Source organism: Patella vulgata, chromosome 3 (genome assembly GCF_932274485.2).
Source record: "Patella vulgata chromosome 3, xgPatVulg1.2, whole genome shotgun sequence".
Taxonomy (NCBI): Eukaryota; Metazoa; Mollusca; class Gastropoda; family Patellidae; genus Patella; species Patella vulgata.
Genome location: NC_065881.2, coordinates 18928555 through 18943837, shown reverse-complemented (window position 1 = coordinate 18943837; position 15283 = coordinate 18928555). Strand labels below are relative to the sequence as shown.

At 33.7% G+C, this 15283-nt stretch overlaps 1 protein-coding gene across 4 annotated transcripts in view; it reads left to right on the top strand.

Moving 5' to 3' along the window:
- The window catches only part of LOC126815292 (centromere protein F), a 118931-nt gene that overhangs the window by 81992 nt on the left and 21656 nt on the right, over positions 1-15283 (top strand). For all 4 annotated transcript variants that reach the window (XM_056099506.1, XM_050540858.2, XM_056099504.1 and 1 more), the window contains 6 exons: positions 67-4485; positions 6022-6113; positions 11133-11451; positions 12272-13183; positions 14123-14362; positions 15041-15170. In XM_056099506.1, the coding sequence (XP_055955481.1) occupies positions 67-4485; positions 6022-6113; positions 11133-11451; positions 12272-13183; positions 14123-14362; positions 15041-15170 (6112 nt within the window). The remainder of the gene's footprint in view (positions 1-66; positions 4486-6021; positions 6114-11132; positions 11452-12271; positions 13184-14122; positions 14363-15040; positions 15171-15283) is intronic.

Here is a 15283-nt window from a genome sequence, read left to right as displayed (position 1 = left end):
AATAAATGTCATCTCTTGAATAATTCATTATGAAAATTTAACATTTTCATTTCTGTGTCATTTCAGGTTCAGTTTTTGGAGAAAGTGGAGTCTGCTTCAAACCAACAGATAGCAGAATTACAAGCCTCAGAATTCTCCTTAAAAGAACAAGTTAGCACCCTAGAAAAACACCAGACGGACCCAGAACTCATCACAGAGTTAAAACATCAAATACAAGAGTTGGCCGTGGAAAATGAACGTCTTGGTTCAAGAGTTGCCGAATTAGAAGAAGAGGAAGAAATTCTGCGCGATAATTGGCGTAAAGTTGCAGCAGAGGATGCTAAAAGAGCCTTCAATCAACAAGAAAAACTTCAGCTATTAGAGCTCATGAATCGTGAATTAAAATCTAAGTTACATGAGTCTCAGGAAGCAGCTGCAATAAGCATTTTGAACAATTCTTCGTTAGCTATGGAACTCTCTGAATCACAAGGACAAAATGAATTCTCTAACCCATCCAGCGAAGTTTCAGATCTTCAACTTAAAATCCGACATCTTGAAGATGAGTTATTAGAAGTGACAGAAATCAAAAATAACAAAATCGAACTTTTGCAAGAAAGAATAGAAAAGTTCAGAGAAAATGAAATTAAACTGAGTGAAACTGTCATGGAGGCAGAAGTCGCCGAAGCAGAACTGAAATCGAGACTTGCTTTTTATGAATCCTCACAAGTGACTGTTGAAAAAATTCTTGATTACGAGGACAAGCTTCATGAACTTCGCAGCTCACAAGAAGACTTATTGGAACAACTTCATTCTTTGGAAAACCACGAAGAAGATCTTACTGAAAAGTTGGAACGAACTGAGAAAGAGCACAAAGCACAAATTTCCCGATTAAAAGCTGAAATCAGCAAATACAAAGAAAGAGAAAAGTCTTCAACCAAAAAACTAAGCTCTTTAGAAAAACATGAAGAAGAATTGATGGAGAAAGTTACAAAATTTGGAATCGCTGAAAAACGACTTCAGGACAAAGTTGAAGCCAGGGAAGCTGTGATTTCTGAACTTAGGTTAAAAATTGAAGAAAAATCTGATAAAATTCGAGAACTTGATTCTACTAAAACAGAAATGTTTAACCAGATTACTAAGTTACTTGATAACGAGAAGATCCTTAACGATAAGATTACTGAGTTGAAGAAGTCAGTTACCAATTATAAATCTGTTGCAGACTCCAAATCTGGATCAGTAGAAAGCTTAAAACATGGTTATGAAAATCAGATTGAAAAAATGGAAACACAAGCCCAGACCCAGTCTGAGAAAATATTACAGTTAGAACAAAGTTTTAGTGTTGATTCTGAATCGAGAGATGAAAAAATTAAACTTCTCGAAAAAGAAAATTCTGAATTAGTTAAAAAACTTGAATCTCTGAAAAAGAAATCTAGTGCAAAGATCAAGCAGTTGGAAAAATGTGTTTTTGATGCAGAAGAGCGCGAAAATCAGTGTAGGGATAATGTCACGTCTGCCAATAACAAATTATCACTGAGCAGAAGTGATATATTGGAATCTGAATCGCGTTTGGAAGAAATGATCACATCCGAACAAAAATTGAAAGAAAATATAAAATATTTGGAAGAAACTGTTGTGGTAGGCTTAGAAAATGAAGTTTGTGATTTAAAAAATAAAATCTTTGATCTGAACAATAAAATAAATGAATTGACATCGAATAATTCTGATATGGACGATTTGTTAATTTTACAAGAGAAGTTGGATAAGGAAGTTAAAATCAATCAGACTCTTTCGGAATCAAAAAATCAATTAGAAAGTGAATTAGAAAATGTTACACATTATTCTGAAACTATAAAAACAAAACTCGAAAACTTAGAATTAAAAAATAAAGAACTTGTGAAACTAAGAACTGAAACAGAAGCTAAAATGGGAGACAGTCATCAAGAAATATCCAGATTGCGGGAAAAGATTGAAGTTTTATTAGACGGTGAAAGCCGGTTGATGGACAGAGTAAGTGAATTAGAAGAATCAGAAAGAAAACTGACCGATGAAATGGAAGGACTTAAATCCAGCACCACCCTTGAAATTTCAGAGATCCCAAAAGAACAGTCCACAACATTAGAATCATCCTTTTTTGCCAGACGTGAATCATTTGCTTCAAATAAACGAGGTTCCATAGGTGCTTATTCTGATACTAGTGACAATGAATTAAGTGGCAGCATGAAAATTTCTTCCTTATACCAAAGAGTTCAAGCCTTGGAAGCAGAGAAAGAGGAATTAACTGCTCGACTGTCCGAAGCATCAGCAACAGAATCTAGTTTAAAACAACTTAAAGACAAGATTAGACTTCTGGAAGAATCTGAGGATAGGTTGATGGAAAGGGTAATGGAACTAGAAGAAAATGAAGACAGATTAAAGAAAGAAATCAACAGTCTGAAAGATGATGCCAACTTAGAATTGGTTACATTCAATGAAACAGAATTAAAGAGATCCATTGATAAGTTGAAGCATGAAAAAGAAAGTTTAGAAAGCGAAATTCAACTTGTGGAGGATCAACTACAAGAAGAGAAACAAAGATCATCCAAATTACAAGACAGAGTGACATATTTAGATACTTTGGAGACAAATAATAAGAGCAGCATTGCAAGACTTGAAATATCCAATGATGATCTAAAAACTAGATTAACCAATACAGAAGATAAACTTAAAGTCGAAAAGAACAAATCCGTCAGCTATGATACCAAAAATAAGAATCTCACCAAGGAATTGGAAGCAGCTAATGAAAAAATGAAGCAAGATCGTGAACGAGAAGTGGAGTCATTGAAGACAATGGAGACAACTCTAAAGAAAACTATCAAAGAACTGACAGAAGAGAAAGCCGATCTGGAAAACCAATTCATAGAAACTCAACAAGAACTAAAAGAGGAGCGTGGAAAACTTGAAACCAAACTACGAGAGCAGAAACTCAACTTCGATAACCTCCAAAAATCAAAAGTACAGTTGGATGAAGAATTGGTGGATATGAAACAAAAAGCTAAACAACTACAAAACGAACTCACAAACTCACAGAACAAAATACAGTTCATGCAATCAGAGTATGAATCCAAGGCCACAGATCTTGAAAAGAAAGAAACAGAACTCAGAGAGAAGGTAAAGGAGAAGACCAGGACTGAATTTGATCTGAAGAAAAAAGTTCAGAATTTAGAAAAATTGATCAAACAAAATCAAGCCGATTCAGAAGAAATGGACCAGAAATGCACGAAATTAGAAAAATCCTTCAATGAAACCTCAACCCACAACAACATCCTGAAAGAAAAAGTGCAAGCATTAGAAGAGGAACTATCCAAGTATACCTCACTCAGTGATGAATACAGAACCATGAAGGTTGTGCAATCTGAAACCAGTACCGAGTTGGAAGTTCTTCGAGAAAAACTGACAGACTTTACATCCACTAAGAAAGAACATGATTTATTGTTAGAAGAGAATGCTAATTTTAGAACAAAGATCCAAGAATTAGAAAATACTTTAGCTGATTATCAAAATCTTCAAGAAGATCATGAACATTTAATAACGGCACATCGTGAAAGTGGAAACCGTTTACAACAACTTGAAAAGTGTTCTATTGAGTTGAATGATCTGAAACGCGAACATGAGAAACTTTCCTTCATTCATTGTGATTCAGAGCAAAAACTTAATTCTGTGAAAGAAATGTTAGGTGATTTTGAAATCTTGAAACAAAAACATGCTGAAATCCTTGAAGTTAATCAGAATTTAGAATCTCGTTTAGTAACTATGGTCAACCCAGAAGATCACGAAAATGTAGTAAAAGGACTGAATGAGACTCTAGACAAGATGAAGAATTTGGAGCAAGAGGTCATTGATGTAACTGAAAGAACTCGATCTGAAGAACAAACCAAAAGCGCTGTTAAAATAAAAGCTTTAGAAAGGACCATTGAGGAGTTCTCTACACTACAAGATGAGTACAAATCCCTTCTTAAAATACATCATACAGCCAATCAGACAATTTCGGATCTTGAAGATGAATTATCAGAATATGAGAAGAGAAAACAATCAACCACAATCTCAACACAAACAGACTCAAATGCAGACGTATCCAATGAAAGTGCAGTGTTTAGCGAGAATGATTCTCCAACTCATCGATCAATTCTGCACAAAACTGAAGATCGAACATCCTTTATAGAAACTCCCTTCCAATCAAAACACTCCATTTCATTAACTTCTGCCAACCCCATGAAAAAATCTTTTGTCTTATCCAAACCCAAGACTATTGGTTTGCCTGTTAAGAAACACAGCACTGGTTCCTTAGATATGTCACATTCAAATAGAGAGCTGGAAAATCAAATTAGACAGTTAGAGGGAGAGAACTCCAGACTGAAAGAAGCAATGGAGCAGAAGATAGAAGTCATCCAGACATTCCAGAATGAAATGGAACATGCAACAAAAGTTTTGAATGAAATTTCTGGTGAACAGTCAACTAGCTATGAGAAGGTACGTAACTTCCATTTACTGTATTAAACTAGAAATTATATATTTGAGAAAAATGGGGCACTGGGTATATATATCGCCTACTATTGTGATGTCAAAATTTGAGGAGAGAGAGAGATTCAATTTTATGTCCACTCAACAAAAACACGGCCATTTCGGTAAGAACTGACTGAACTGCATGTGTAATGCAAAGTGTGAGAAATTTTGCTCTGACAGCAGCATTTCCACCTGATTCACTCCTGTCTAAGTTTCTTTTAAGTGCATACCAATGTGGATACTGGTGGTCCTCCAATTGACAAGACAAACTTTCTTTGTCAACCCTGACAAGTGAGAAGTGTCTTCTTGGCTCTTGCTGAGATTCAATACCAGGACATTCTAATTGAGAAGCCAGTGCCTGATTGCTTAACCACCTCATCCCCCATGACATTGGTGGTGCGATTTTAATGTCTGAAATTGTCTCGGGTGGCTAAAGGCTCTAACATATGGCTACTCGATCTGGGGTACTTCCCACTTCTAAAGACACTTGTGCTCAAGTCAATTATAGAAATAAAATGAATGTTATGAGCCAATGGCTAAACTCCCTCTCTCTATATAATATGTCCACCCCGTAAACACAAGAATAACAATCAGTTGACATGCTCGTGAGTGAAATTAAGCCCTTTTTTCTGTTTCTCCATTCAAGGAACTCAAGAATAAAAATTGTTATTTCCTAACAGAAAATTGACATGTATATTTATTTGTTACACCATGAACCATGAGATATATACAATAACATGAAGATTAATTTGTTAGACCATGAACTATAAAATAAATGTTCAGTATCAACAATAACATGGTAGATTAATTCATTAGACCGTGAACCATGCAATGACTATATGATGCAATAACTAACTATACGATAATAACAATAACACATAGATTAATTTGTTAGTCCATGAACCATAAAATAACTATACAATAATAACAATAACATCATGTTCCACTATATAAATATTTAATGGTTACCTGCCTGGACTATCTGGATTAATTATTTATAGTTAGATATAATTATCGTTATCGGTAATTGATGCTGTGGAGTCAAGACACAAAAGAAATTTAAAAAAAAAATAGACTAGCATTATTTTTAAATGGAATATGACAAGAAACCTTTGACTTTAAAATTTGAATAGACCAGCATTATTTTTAAATGGAATATGAAAAGAAGCCTTTGACTTTAAATTTTGATTCTATGATAATACCTGTCAAAATTGTGCTGCCAACTTCCTTAAAAAATAATAATATAAAAGCCAAAAATAATTGGGGTTAATAATTAGATACCAGTATTTATTTAATATTTCAGTGTGTTAATTATGAGATACCAGTATTAATGTTGTTTTTTTAATATTTCAGTGTGTTAATTATGAGATACCAGTATTAATGTTGTTTATTTAATATTTCAGTGTGTTAATCATGATATACCAGTTTTAATGTTGTTTATTTAATATTTCAGTGTGTTAATCATGATATACCAGTATTAATGTTGTTTGTTTAATATTTCAGTGTGTTAATCATGAGATTCCAGTATTAAGTGAAAAGATAGAAAATCTGAGACGTTTAGTAACAGAAGCCAGAGCACAAGAAACAAATATTAGGTTAGTGTTTTAATACCTTTATTCTTTGATCCAGTTGTGCATTATTCAAGAATAGTTAATTTGTTTTAAGAGATCACCCTTTTCTTTGGTTTCGAATTAACATTAGTGCTATGAATTTAGTGCTCATCCAATAAATCATAAGCATTCTTAAAAGAGGTTAGTTTAAGTTTTCAGGAAAAAGGCCCCTCATGTCTGATCAAAAGTGCAAAGGGTGTGTGTGTGTGTGGGTGGGGGGGTGGAAACATTTTTTTTTTAAATTATGACTTTAGAAAGTACAGAATGAATTAGGGGAATTCCAGAAATGTGTGCAGTGGTGCAAATCCTGTTTTTTGTAGTGCGCACCCTCTTTTGGAGGGAACTCCACAACAAAGTGCCAGTCCCATGTCAATGATATAATATGTCGAATACTGGAAAATATGATTGAAACCAGAGCTCTTCAAATTGTTTTTTTTTATCTCAAGAAATAAGATGCAAAATTTTGATAGGTGATCATTCTGAAGAACAGAAATTTTTATTGGTGTGGCCTTACTGGTACTCTTATTATAATCAGATTATAAATGTATCTTTTTATCAAGGCATAAAAGAAAAACAATTTCCGTTTCTGGTCTATAAATATTGACCAAGTGATATTCAATTATCATAACAAAGTTGCCACATAAAAACACCATGTAATCGGATTAATCATTGATTTATCCATTAATCACCTTTACCTAGCTGACATCCCTAAATTCCACAATGAACTGGGCTAATGCTCAGGTATCCTAGTGTTATTGTATTGTAACACATGTGGGTCAGGGTTTGATTATTTATATTGTGGGGGTGAATATGTTATTGTCAAGACTTATCTTTCAATCAATATACCTGTATCTTGATTAGTTCATTGATATTCGTCTGACCCCTAGTGTAATAGACATGACAGTTGAACTTTGTGATCAGAGTCATTCTATTTTTGAAGAAATTGTGAATGATTATTTTATTGGGTGAAGTATCTTAACGTAATGTTAATCGTAACTGTGTAAAATCACATGGATCTTGGGATATTATTAGGCAAGAATTGAACGATTATCTGTGAGAAAGCAGAAAGGTGAATCATTATTTTTACTGACATGAAAGCTTGATGGAATTCACTTAATTCCACTCGTCTTTTCAAGGTTTTTGAATCCTTTAGTTTTGTTTTAAATATAAGATAATCAGTCTGTGTATATTCGGCATGGATAAAACTTTGAAATATAAGATATTGTCTGAAAAATGCAAATGATAATCAGTGACTTTAAATTAAGATAGCGAACGACAATGATCAAAACATTTAAAACAACTGCGACAAGTTAGATCTCAAAATGGTACTAGAGTAGAATTATACAATTTACCTGGGTTTTCCCTAGGTTTTCTGTTTTCCCTGTTTACTAGATGTGTAAAACATGAGATTTGCTATATTTGTTGTCAAATTGACATAGTTGTGTTAAGCATATCAGCAGAACAGTAGGACATTAAACTCCATTTCATTTCATTTCTTTAATGTGATCATAAGACAGGATAGGACAAAAACTGAGTTTTTAGCATCTCGTCAACAACATTTTTGATTATTTTAAGACTAACATACTGAATTTTTTTCTATGGTCACATGTGTAATGCTTCATCAAATTCCAATTGTTGAGCGATCTTTTACATTTCCGTTGCCAGCCCAAAAGTCTGTGAAACCGCAAGACTCATAGACATCTTACCATTTATAATTTAGTATCATGGCTGATAGTTGACACATTTATTGATTTGACCAAAGAATACATGTATGTTCTAGTTATTGATGCGGAGAATAAACATGATCCAATATTATTTGACGTGACAGGCAATACAAAGTTTAGAATCTTTTAAATATTCTTTTGTTTTTTTCAAACTTCAATCGTGTAGAATTTAAAATAATAACAGCATTAGTTTTTAGATAATAAAATCACATGTGAAAGATATTCTCTTCTTTAAGATATATATAATTGTTGATATATTTGAGTCACATGGAGTTTAGAATATAACGGTACCAGCTTTGATCCCTATGTTGTTGAGAAAGTACCCTAGGATATTTGAACCTAGTTAGGAAAAGTTGTTAAATGGGTACAAAAAAACTGAGGTCCTGCATGTAAAAACAATTCAACTAAGAGTAGGTAGCAACACTGATGTCCTGGTAAAATGTCCCTCATAGAACACTTCATGGTGTATGCTTGTCTTTATTATCCAATTTACTACAGAAAAATATGATGTTGAATCCCATTTCATACGTTTCAACCTCAAATATACTGGTATATAATAATATATTAAGGTTGATAAAGCATGATATAGATGTTAGTCAGGTATTTATGAAGATCACACCCAGTAATTATTGTATCTCAGTCTTCTCGTATTAACTGAAAGGACATATACAGGATCAGACATGTTTATAACTGAAGATTCCAGCTGAAACACTTGTACTCCACAATTCAATAGATCTAGCTGGATTTTAATCATCATAAAGGCATTCCTAATTTCACATGTATGCAATTTCTTGTATACATGCGGACGAGTATTTCATGAAATTGGCAAAGAAAATTCTTCAGGATTTTCCAGCATAGTTTTACCTTGTCAATGGTCCAGGACAGAGTGTTATTCCAATGGGACAAAATATTGAGTTCCAGTGTACACAATGGCATGCACATAAAAGAATCCTTGGCAGTTGGAATTTAAAGAGTAGGCTGAAAATTTTTGGGATGAAATTGAACCATATTATGTTGGTTCCGAAATGACCTAGCTAATTTGTGATGATTGGAAGTTAAACCCCATTTTTCTCTGTTTATCCTTGGGGAAACAAATAATTTAAAAACAAAAAGTACTTCTTTCACGTTTTTCATAGGCTTTTAGTTCCACATTTTTAAGTTTTAACAAGAACTGAAAAATAACTTGTTTTGGCTTTAATTGCATTTCTTCAATGTATTTGCTAATGGAAGTGTGATATACAACAGTTAGCCCAGTATATAGGTGCAGAAAAGTATGACTTTAAACCTCAGTTCTAACAATTGTCTCATTCTGTGTCCAATGAGTTACAATCTTAACATTGTTTTAAGGATTACAGGTGGGCTTGTATTGTTAATCCAGATTTATTAACCTTTTCCTAATCCATATGAACTCTAATTTTCTTGCTTGTTTGTTTATTTACTGTAAGTATAAGCTTGTACTAAGTTGTACTAAGTCAATAGAAATTTAATTAAAGAAATTGATCGTCATTTGAAAGCTTGTTATTCCCATTGCAAACTACAATATAATGAAAAAGTTGAATCTCTAAAAGGAATTTCAGTCCAAAAATAGTTCAATTTCATTCAGTATTAACAAAGATATGAAATAAATATTTGTCAACATTCAGCATCCACTGTTTTAATGGTATAAAACTGTAATTAAGGATAGGCCAAACACTCATGTGGTAAAGGTGGAAACTAGCTTGAAATCTATATCAAATAATAATGAGTAGTGCATTAGGAAATGATACAATTTATATCATTGTTAAGGTGGAAACTGGTTTGAAATCTATATGAAACAATAATGAGTAGTTCATTAGGTTGTTTAAATGGCATTTAGTAACTGGATGAGAATAACACATGACACAATTATATGGGATACAAGTTACTTGAAGAGTTTATTTACCAATGTTTCGAGGAGGGTTCTCCCATCACCCTTGTCGAAACGTCGCTAAATAAACTCTTCAAGTAACTTGTATTCCATATAATTGTGTCATGTGTTATAGTTCATTAGGTAATGATGCAAGGAAAAGTGTCTAGTTGTTTGGATCGGACAAAAATATATCATTGGCACCATGCTAAAAAATCCCCAAAATGACTATCAGTGACTTTGAATTAAATAAGTCTGTAATCTGTACGATCTAGATGTAGCTACATATATTTATACACTGATATTGTCCCAAGTTGATAAAATTCTAATATAGTTCAATATTATTATACAGAGTCGGTTGAGTTTTTATCTTAAGTCAACATTTTATTATTATATTATAAAATAGCCTCTTGACAGAATTATTGAACCAGCCCTTGACATGAAAGATATATAACATATTCCTTTATTTACTTAGTCTATGTCCAATATAAACAAAGTCAAACCTATCGGCTATATGATAGCTGAACACAGAGTAGTGATATCACTAGAACTACAGTTAGGATCCTAGTGAATACAGGGATTATCATGGCTTTGAAATATTTCATATTTTTTAGTATTAATTTCAAGTACAAGCTATAGCCAGTTGAAGATCTTTTTATTAAACTTTAATTAGAGGTATATTTGTGAAGTATATTGATTCCGGTATTCAGAAATAGATTATGATAATTATTATTCTTGTGAATTCAGAAGTATTTTTGAGATATAGAGTCAATTTGAGTGTTTCTATATACGTGAATGTTCGAAATATTTCGCATTTTTAGTATTAATTTTAAGTAAAAGCCATAGCCAGTTGAAGATCTGTTGTTAGACTTTAATTAAAGGACATATTTTTAAGTATTTTCATCTAAGGACCATATTTGGAATATATTGTAGTCAATTTGTGTTTTTGATGTGAGTGAATATTCAAAGTATTTTGACTGTGGTAGGCGGGGTAGGCCTACTATATTGCAGTATTTATGATAAGATCATGATAATAATTTTTCGAAATTCAGAAATACATTTGGGAAATTGTTTGTGTTCTTTGATCTAAGGGGAAGTTTGAGTATTCAGAATAAGATTCTGATAATATTTTTCATAAATTCAGTGCGTATGTTTATGTAAGGGAATCTTTGGTTGTCTTGACAAGTTTCTGGTTGACCAGGGGAAAAGCATACTGAAAGACATCATTAGTGTGCTAAAGATTGTCCACCCCTGCCACAGTGTAATTGATACTTTTCTTTTAGATTACACAGTTGATGGATGTTCTTTGTTATTCTTGATAATCCCCATAATTCTATTTTCCTCACATTAATTTTGTTATTATAATCAAAGTATTCTTCATCTTTTCTGTTTCAGAAGTCGAATATGCAATGGAGATCATGGTGAATTCAACACTAAAATTGCTCAACTTCAGAGAGAAGAGAATTTGCTGCATGAAAAAATATCTAAATTAGAAAATAGTAATAAAGAACTGAACGATCGTTTAAAGAAACTACCTACCTCAGCCAATCGTAGCTCAACGAGTCCCGATGGAGATCGAAGAAAGTCGTCATATTTAAAAGAAAAAATTAAGTTTTTTGAATCTGGTCAGAAAGAAGAAGCAGACGACATGTTAGATAAACCAGAAGATGTTTTGCGTCAGCAGATTGCAGACATGGAGGTTCTTCGACAACAGGTAAGATTTGTTAATTAAAACATTTTAACAACAAAAGGTATCAAACAAAATGGAGTTTAATGCCTTACTTTTCTGCATCAACCCAGCTAAAGCCAACATATTCCATGAAGTAGCTATGAGGGATTTTACCTGGACAGCGGATCTTTAACATGCTGCCAGACCTTGTTATTATGTCCTATTCAAACATCTAGGTACTTGTCCTTCACCACTGACAATAGTGAGCCAGCACTATATTCATTGAGCCTCCATGGTTCCCAAACAACAAAAAAAAATACTATGAAATAATTATCAAAAGTCGAATAAGGCTGACCACCCAAATCCATTCACTTGATTTTAAATGGTTTTGATTCCTTATTATTTATTACTTACTATGTCTCTGTGTGATCTGTCTTGTCTGTTGGGAGCCATGGTGGCTAGGTGGTTAAGACGCTGGCTCGCTAGCCTGGAGGTCGGGTGTTCGATCGCTGCATTGGCTGAGAAAGTTCATCCAGATTTTCCGATGTGGTTTCCCCTTGTCAGTGGTGCAGAACGGAGGGCCTAACAAGGACAGCTGTCTAGTCCTTTGGATGATACGAAAAACCAAGGTCCTGTGTATATATTGGAATGCACGTAAAAGATCCCCTGGCAGTTGGAATATAAGAGTAGGCGATAGTGCCGCTGCCCGGGCAAAATTTCCCTCATAGCACACTGTATGGCGTATGCCCATCTTCATTAGCCCAGTATAGGAGCAGAACAGTAGGACGTTAAACCCCATTTCATTTCATTTCATTTCTTGTCTGTTGGTTTACTGAAGTAAGATTATATTCTCTTTTAAATTCAGGTTGTAGATCTGGAACATGATCGGGATAAACTCCATGACAACGCCAGACGTGATAAACAAATCATCCATAATCAACACATTGAAATCAGTGAACTGCAACTATCCGAAAAAATGTTAAAAGAACAGGTCAACGCTTTAACACGTTCGGAACGAGAACTTTATGAAAAAGGAACTGCCCTTGAAGATCAGATCGCTAAACAAGAAGATCAAATTCACGAGCTACAGATTCTTGAAAGACGTTTAAGAGAGTTGGTCCGCAAGTTGAAACTTGATGAAGAACAATGGATGGCCAAAAGTGAAAATATGGTTGCTAACATGGAAGATTTAAGCCATTCAGAAACTGTGTTAAAAACTAAAATAGGCGATCTAGAAATAGACAATTCTAAAATGGCGGATAAATTAGAATATTACGAACTTCGTTTAAAAGAATTAGAGAGTTCAGAAGTGACATTAATTCAGAAAGTGAAACATTACGAAAATATGGAATCTAGATTACAAGCTAAGTTTAAAGATTTAGAAAATTGTCGAACTGCTGCGAATAGTCAGGCTTCGGAGCTTGATATTGTTAGCACAGATCTCGAAAGTAGATTAGAGCATGCTCTAGAAGAAAATAACATCTTGGCACGTCATGTGACTGAATTACGCACACAAACTCAGGATATCGATCGTCAGTTATTAAACACAAAAGATAATGAAGTAGGATTAAAACAGCATGTCGCTAGTTTAGAAAAAAGTGAAACAGTGCTACAAAAACGTGTTAAAGAGTTCGAATTACGAGAAATTGACAACCGAGCCGAAAATCGTGAAATTCAACAAACTGTGGCCATTTTGAAAGATCGTATTAGTGCTTTACAAAGAAATGAAAATCGTCTGAAGTTTAAGATTCAGGAATTAGAATCAGGGGATGTTCAGGTAAGATATGCTAGGTGTTAACCAACAGGAATGTTTGGACTGTTGGGTGACTGAATGGTCTACTGCATGCTTTTAGATCATCGGGTCTGTTATTGAGTCAAATTGTGTGGTGTTCAATCACTTGTACATGACAAGGAGTTGGGTTGCCTGTATGTGACAAGGAGTAGGGTCGCCTGCATAATCTCGTACATTCTCTCCAGGTCCTCCGGTTTTCTCCCATTTCTAAAACCCCTACGAATGGCCAAATTATTGAAATGAACCTTTCAACAAGGAATGTTAAACGTCAATTCTATCCTTCTGCAAACCAACAAGAATATCCCGAAAATTTCCCTCTTGCAAGTAAAAGATGAAGCAAGTCAAAATACTACTTCTTCTCTGTATTCCTCTTCTCGAATTGTATTTTAAAACTGTAATCTTATATTATCAAAATATTTCATTTTATTTCTATTATACCTTTATTGATCTTACCTGTTGTTTTTTTTAAGCCCAGTTCTTGTGATCTAGGGGGGTTGGATGGTCGAATGGTTAGAATGTGTGTGCTGTATCATACGGTCTGTCATTGAGTCAGCTGGCGTGGTTTAGATTCCCCGGTTGTACGTGACAAGGAGTAGGGTCGCCTGTCCAACCTTGTGGATTTTCTTCAGGTCCTTTCACTGCTAAAGACCCCTACGCGCAAGCGAATTATTGAAATAAAATTGAACAATGTGTTAGTCCCGAAATGACCTAGTTTGTGTTGAGTGTACCTTAAACCCCATTTCTCTCTCTCTCTCTCTCTCTCTCTCTCTCTCTCTCTTGTGATCTAGAAGGTTTTTACTTAGAAACAACAATTTTTAATTCATTTTGTAATTTCTACTTTGCCTGTTCTTTTATGGAAAAATAACCGACGTAAGTTTTCTAGAGTATAAAGCATAATTGTGGTGCTATGTGTATAATTTACAGAGTTCAACACATTCAGAAAACAAGAAACTTCCGGAAAATATTGAAGATTGTCATCAACGAATAATAGAATTGCAAGATGTAGTTGCTAAATTACAAAGATCTGTGGATGTAAATGATAACCATGACAACAAAGAGATCCAGGAGAGAGAATTATGGGAAGAAGCAGAAAGACAAATGGAAGAATTAGAAAGATTAAACCACCATCTGAACAGTTTAGTACAAGATGAGAAAAATGGCAAGGTACATGAATTGAAATGGTTTTGACTGCTGTTGACTGTCCCTATGTGTGTCTGCCACACCTTTTGAAGGGCCTCCTTTTTATCCAAGACGGCAGATAATATACCATTGATATCTTGATTTTGTTTTCTTAATTAAATGTTAAATAATCAATTTAATGTTAAATAATCAATTTAATGTTAAATAATCAATTTAATGTTAAATAATCAATCTTAAATAATCAGTTTGATTAATGCTAAATAATTATTTTATTGTAATGCTAAATAATTAATTTGAGTACATTTCAGCATAAATCAAGCCATGAAAATTTAGATATTTTCGAAAAATGAAAATGACTATCAGCTCTAGTGGTTTAGAGATAGCACTGAATATTTACAAAAGTTACATTAAACTTATACTAAATCATAAACTTGACATTCTCCTGTAATTTCGTTTACCAATGAATTGATTGGGTGGTTGAATGGTGTAACACATGATGATAGGCCTGTCATGTTACAAGGTTGTCTGTGACAAGGAGTAGGGTCGCCTACCCAACCTTGTGGGTTTCCTCAGGTTTCCTCCCATTGCAAAAGACCCTTATGCCCAAGTGAATTATTGATATATAATTTCACTGAAATGACCTAGCTTGTGAACATTCAACCACTTTTCTCTCTCTTAAATTAAATTGTTCTTTGTTTCCAGGAAATCAGTGGTCAAGAGGTGGATATTGCTAAATTAAACAGGAGACTTGAATCATATCAAGATTTCCTACTTAGACTGAAGCAGAACTTGCTAATAAGGCGGGGATCCTCTTTAGAACATCCTGAATCAGGTACGTTGATTATGATATTTAACAAGGTTGGATAAACTTTTATGTTACATTTGCCAAATATTTTTCATAGAACTTCAGATGAGCCATGTTAATTGGGAATAAATGTTAATTGA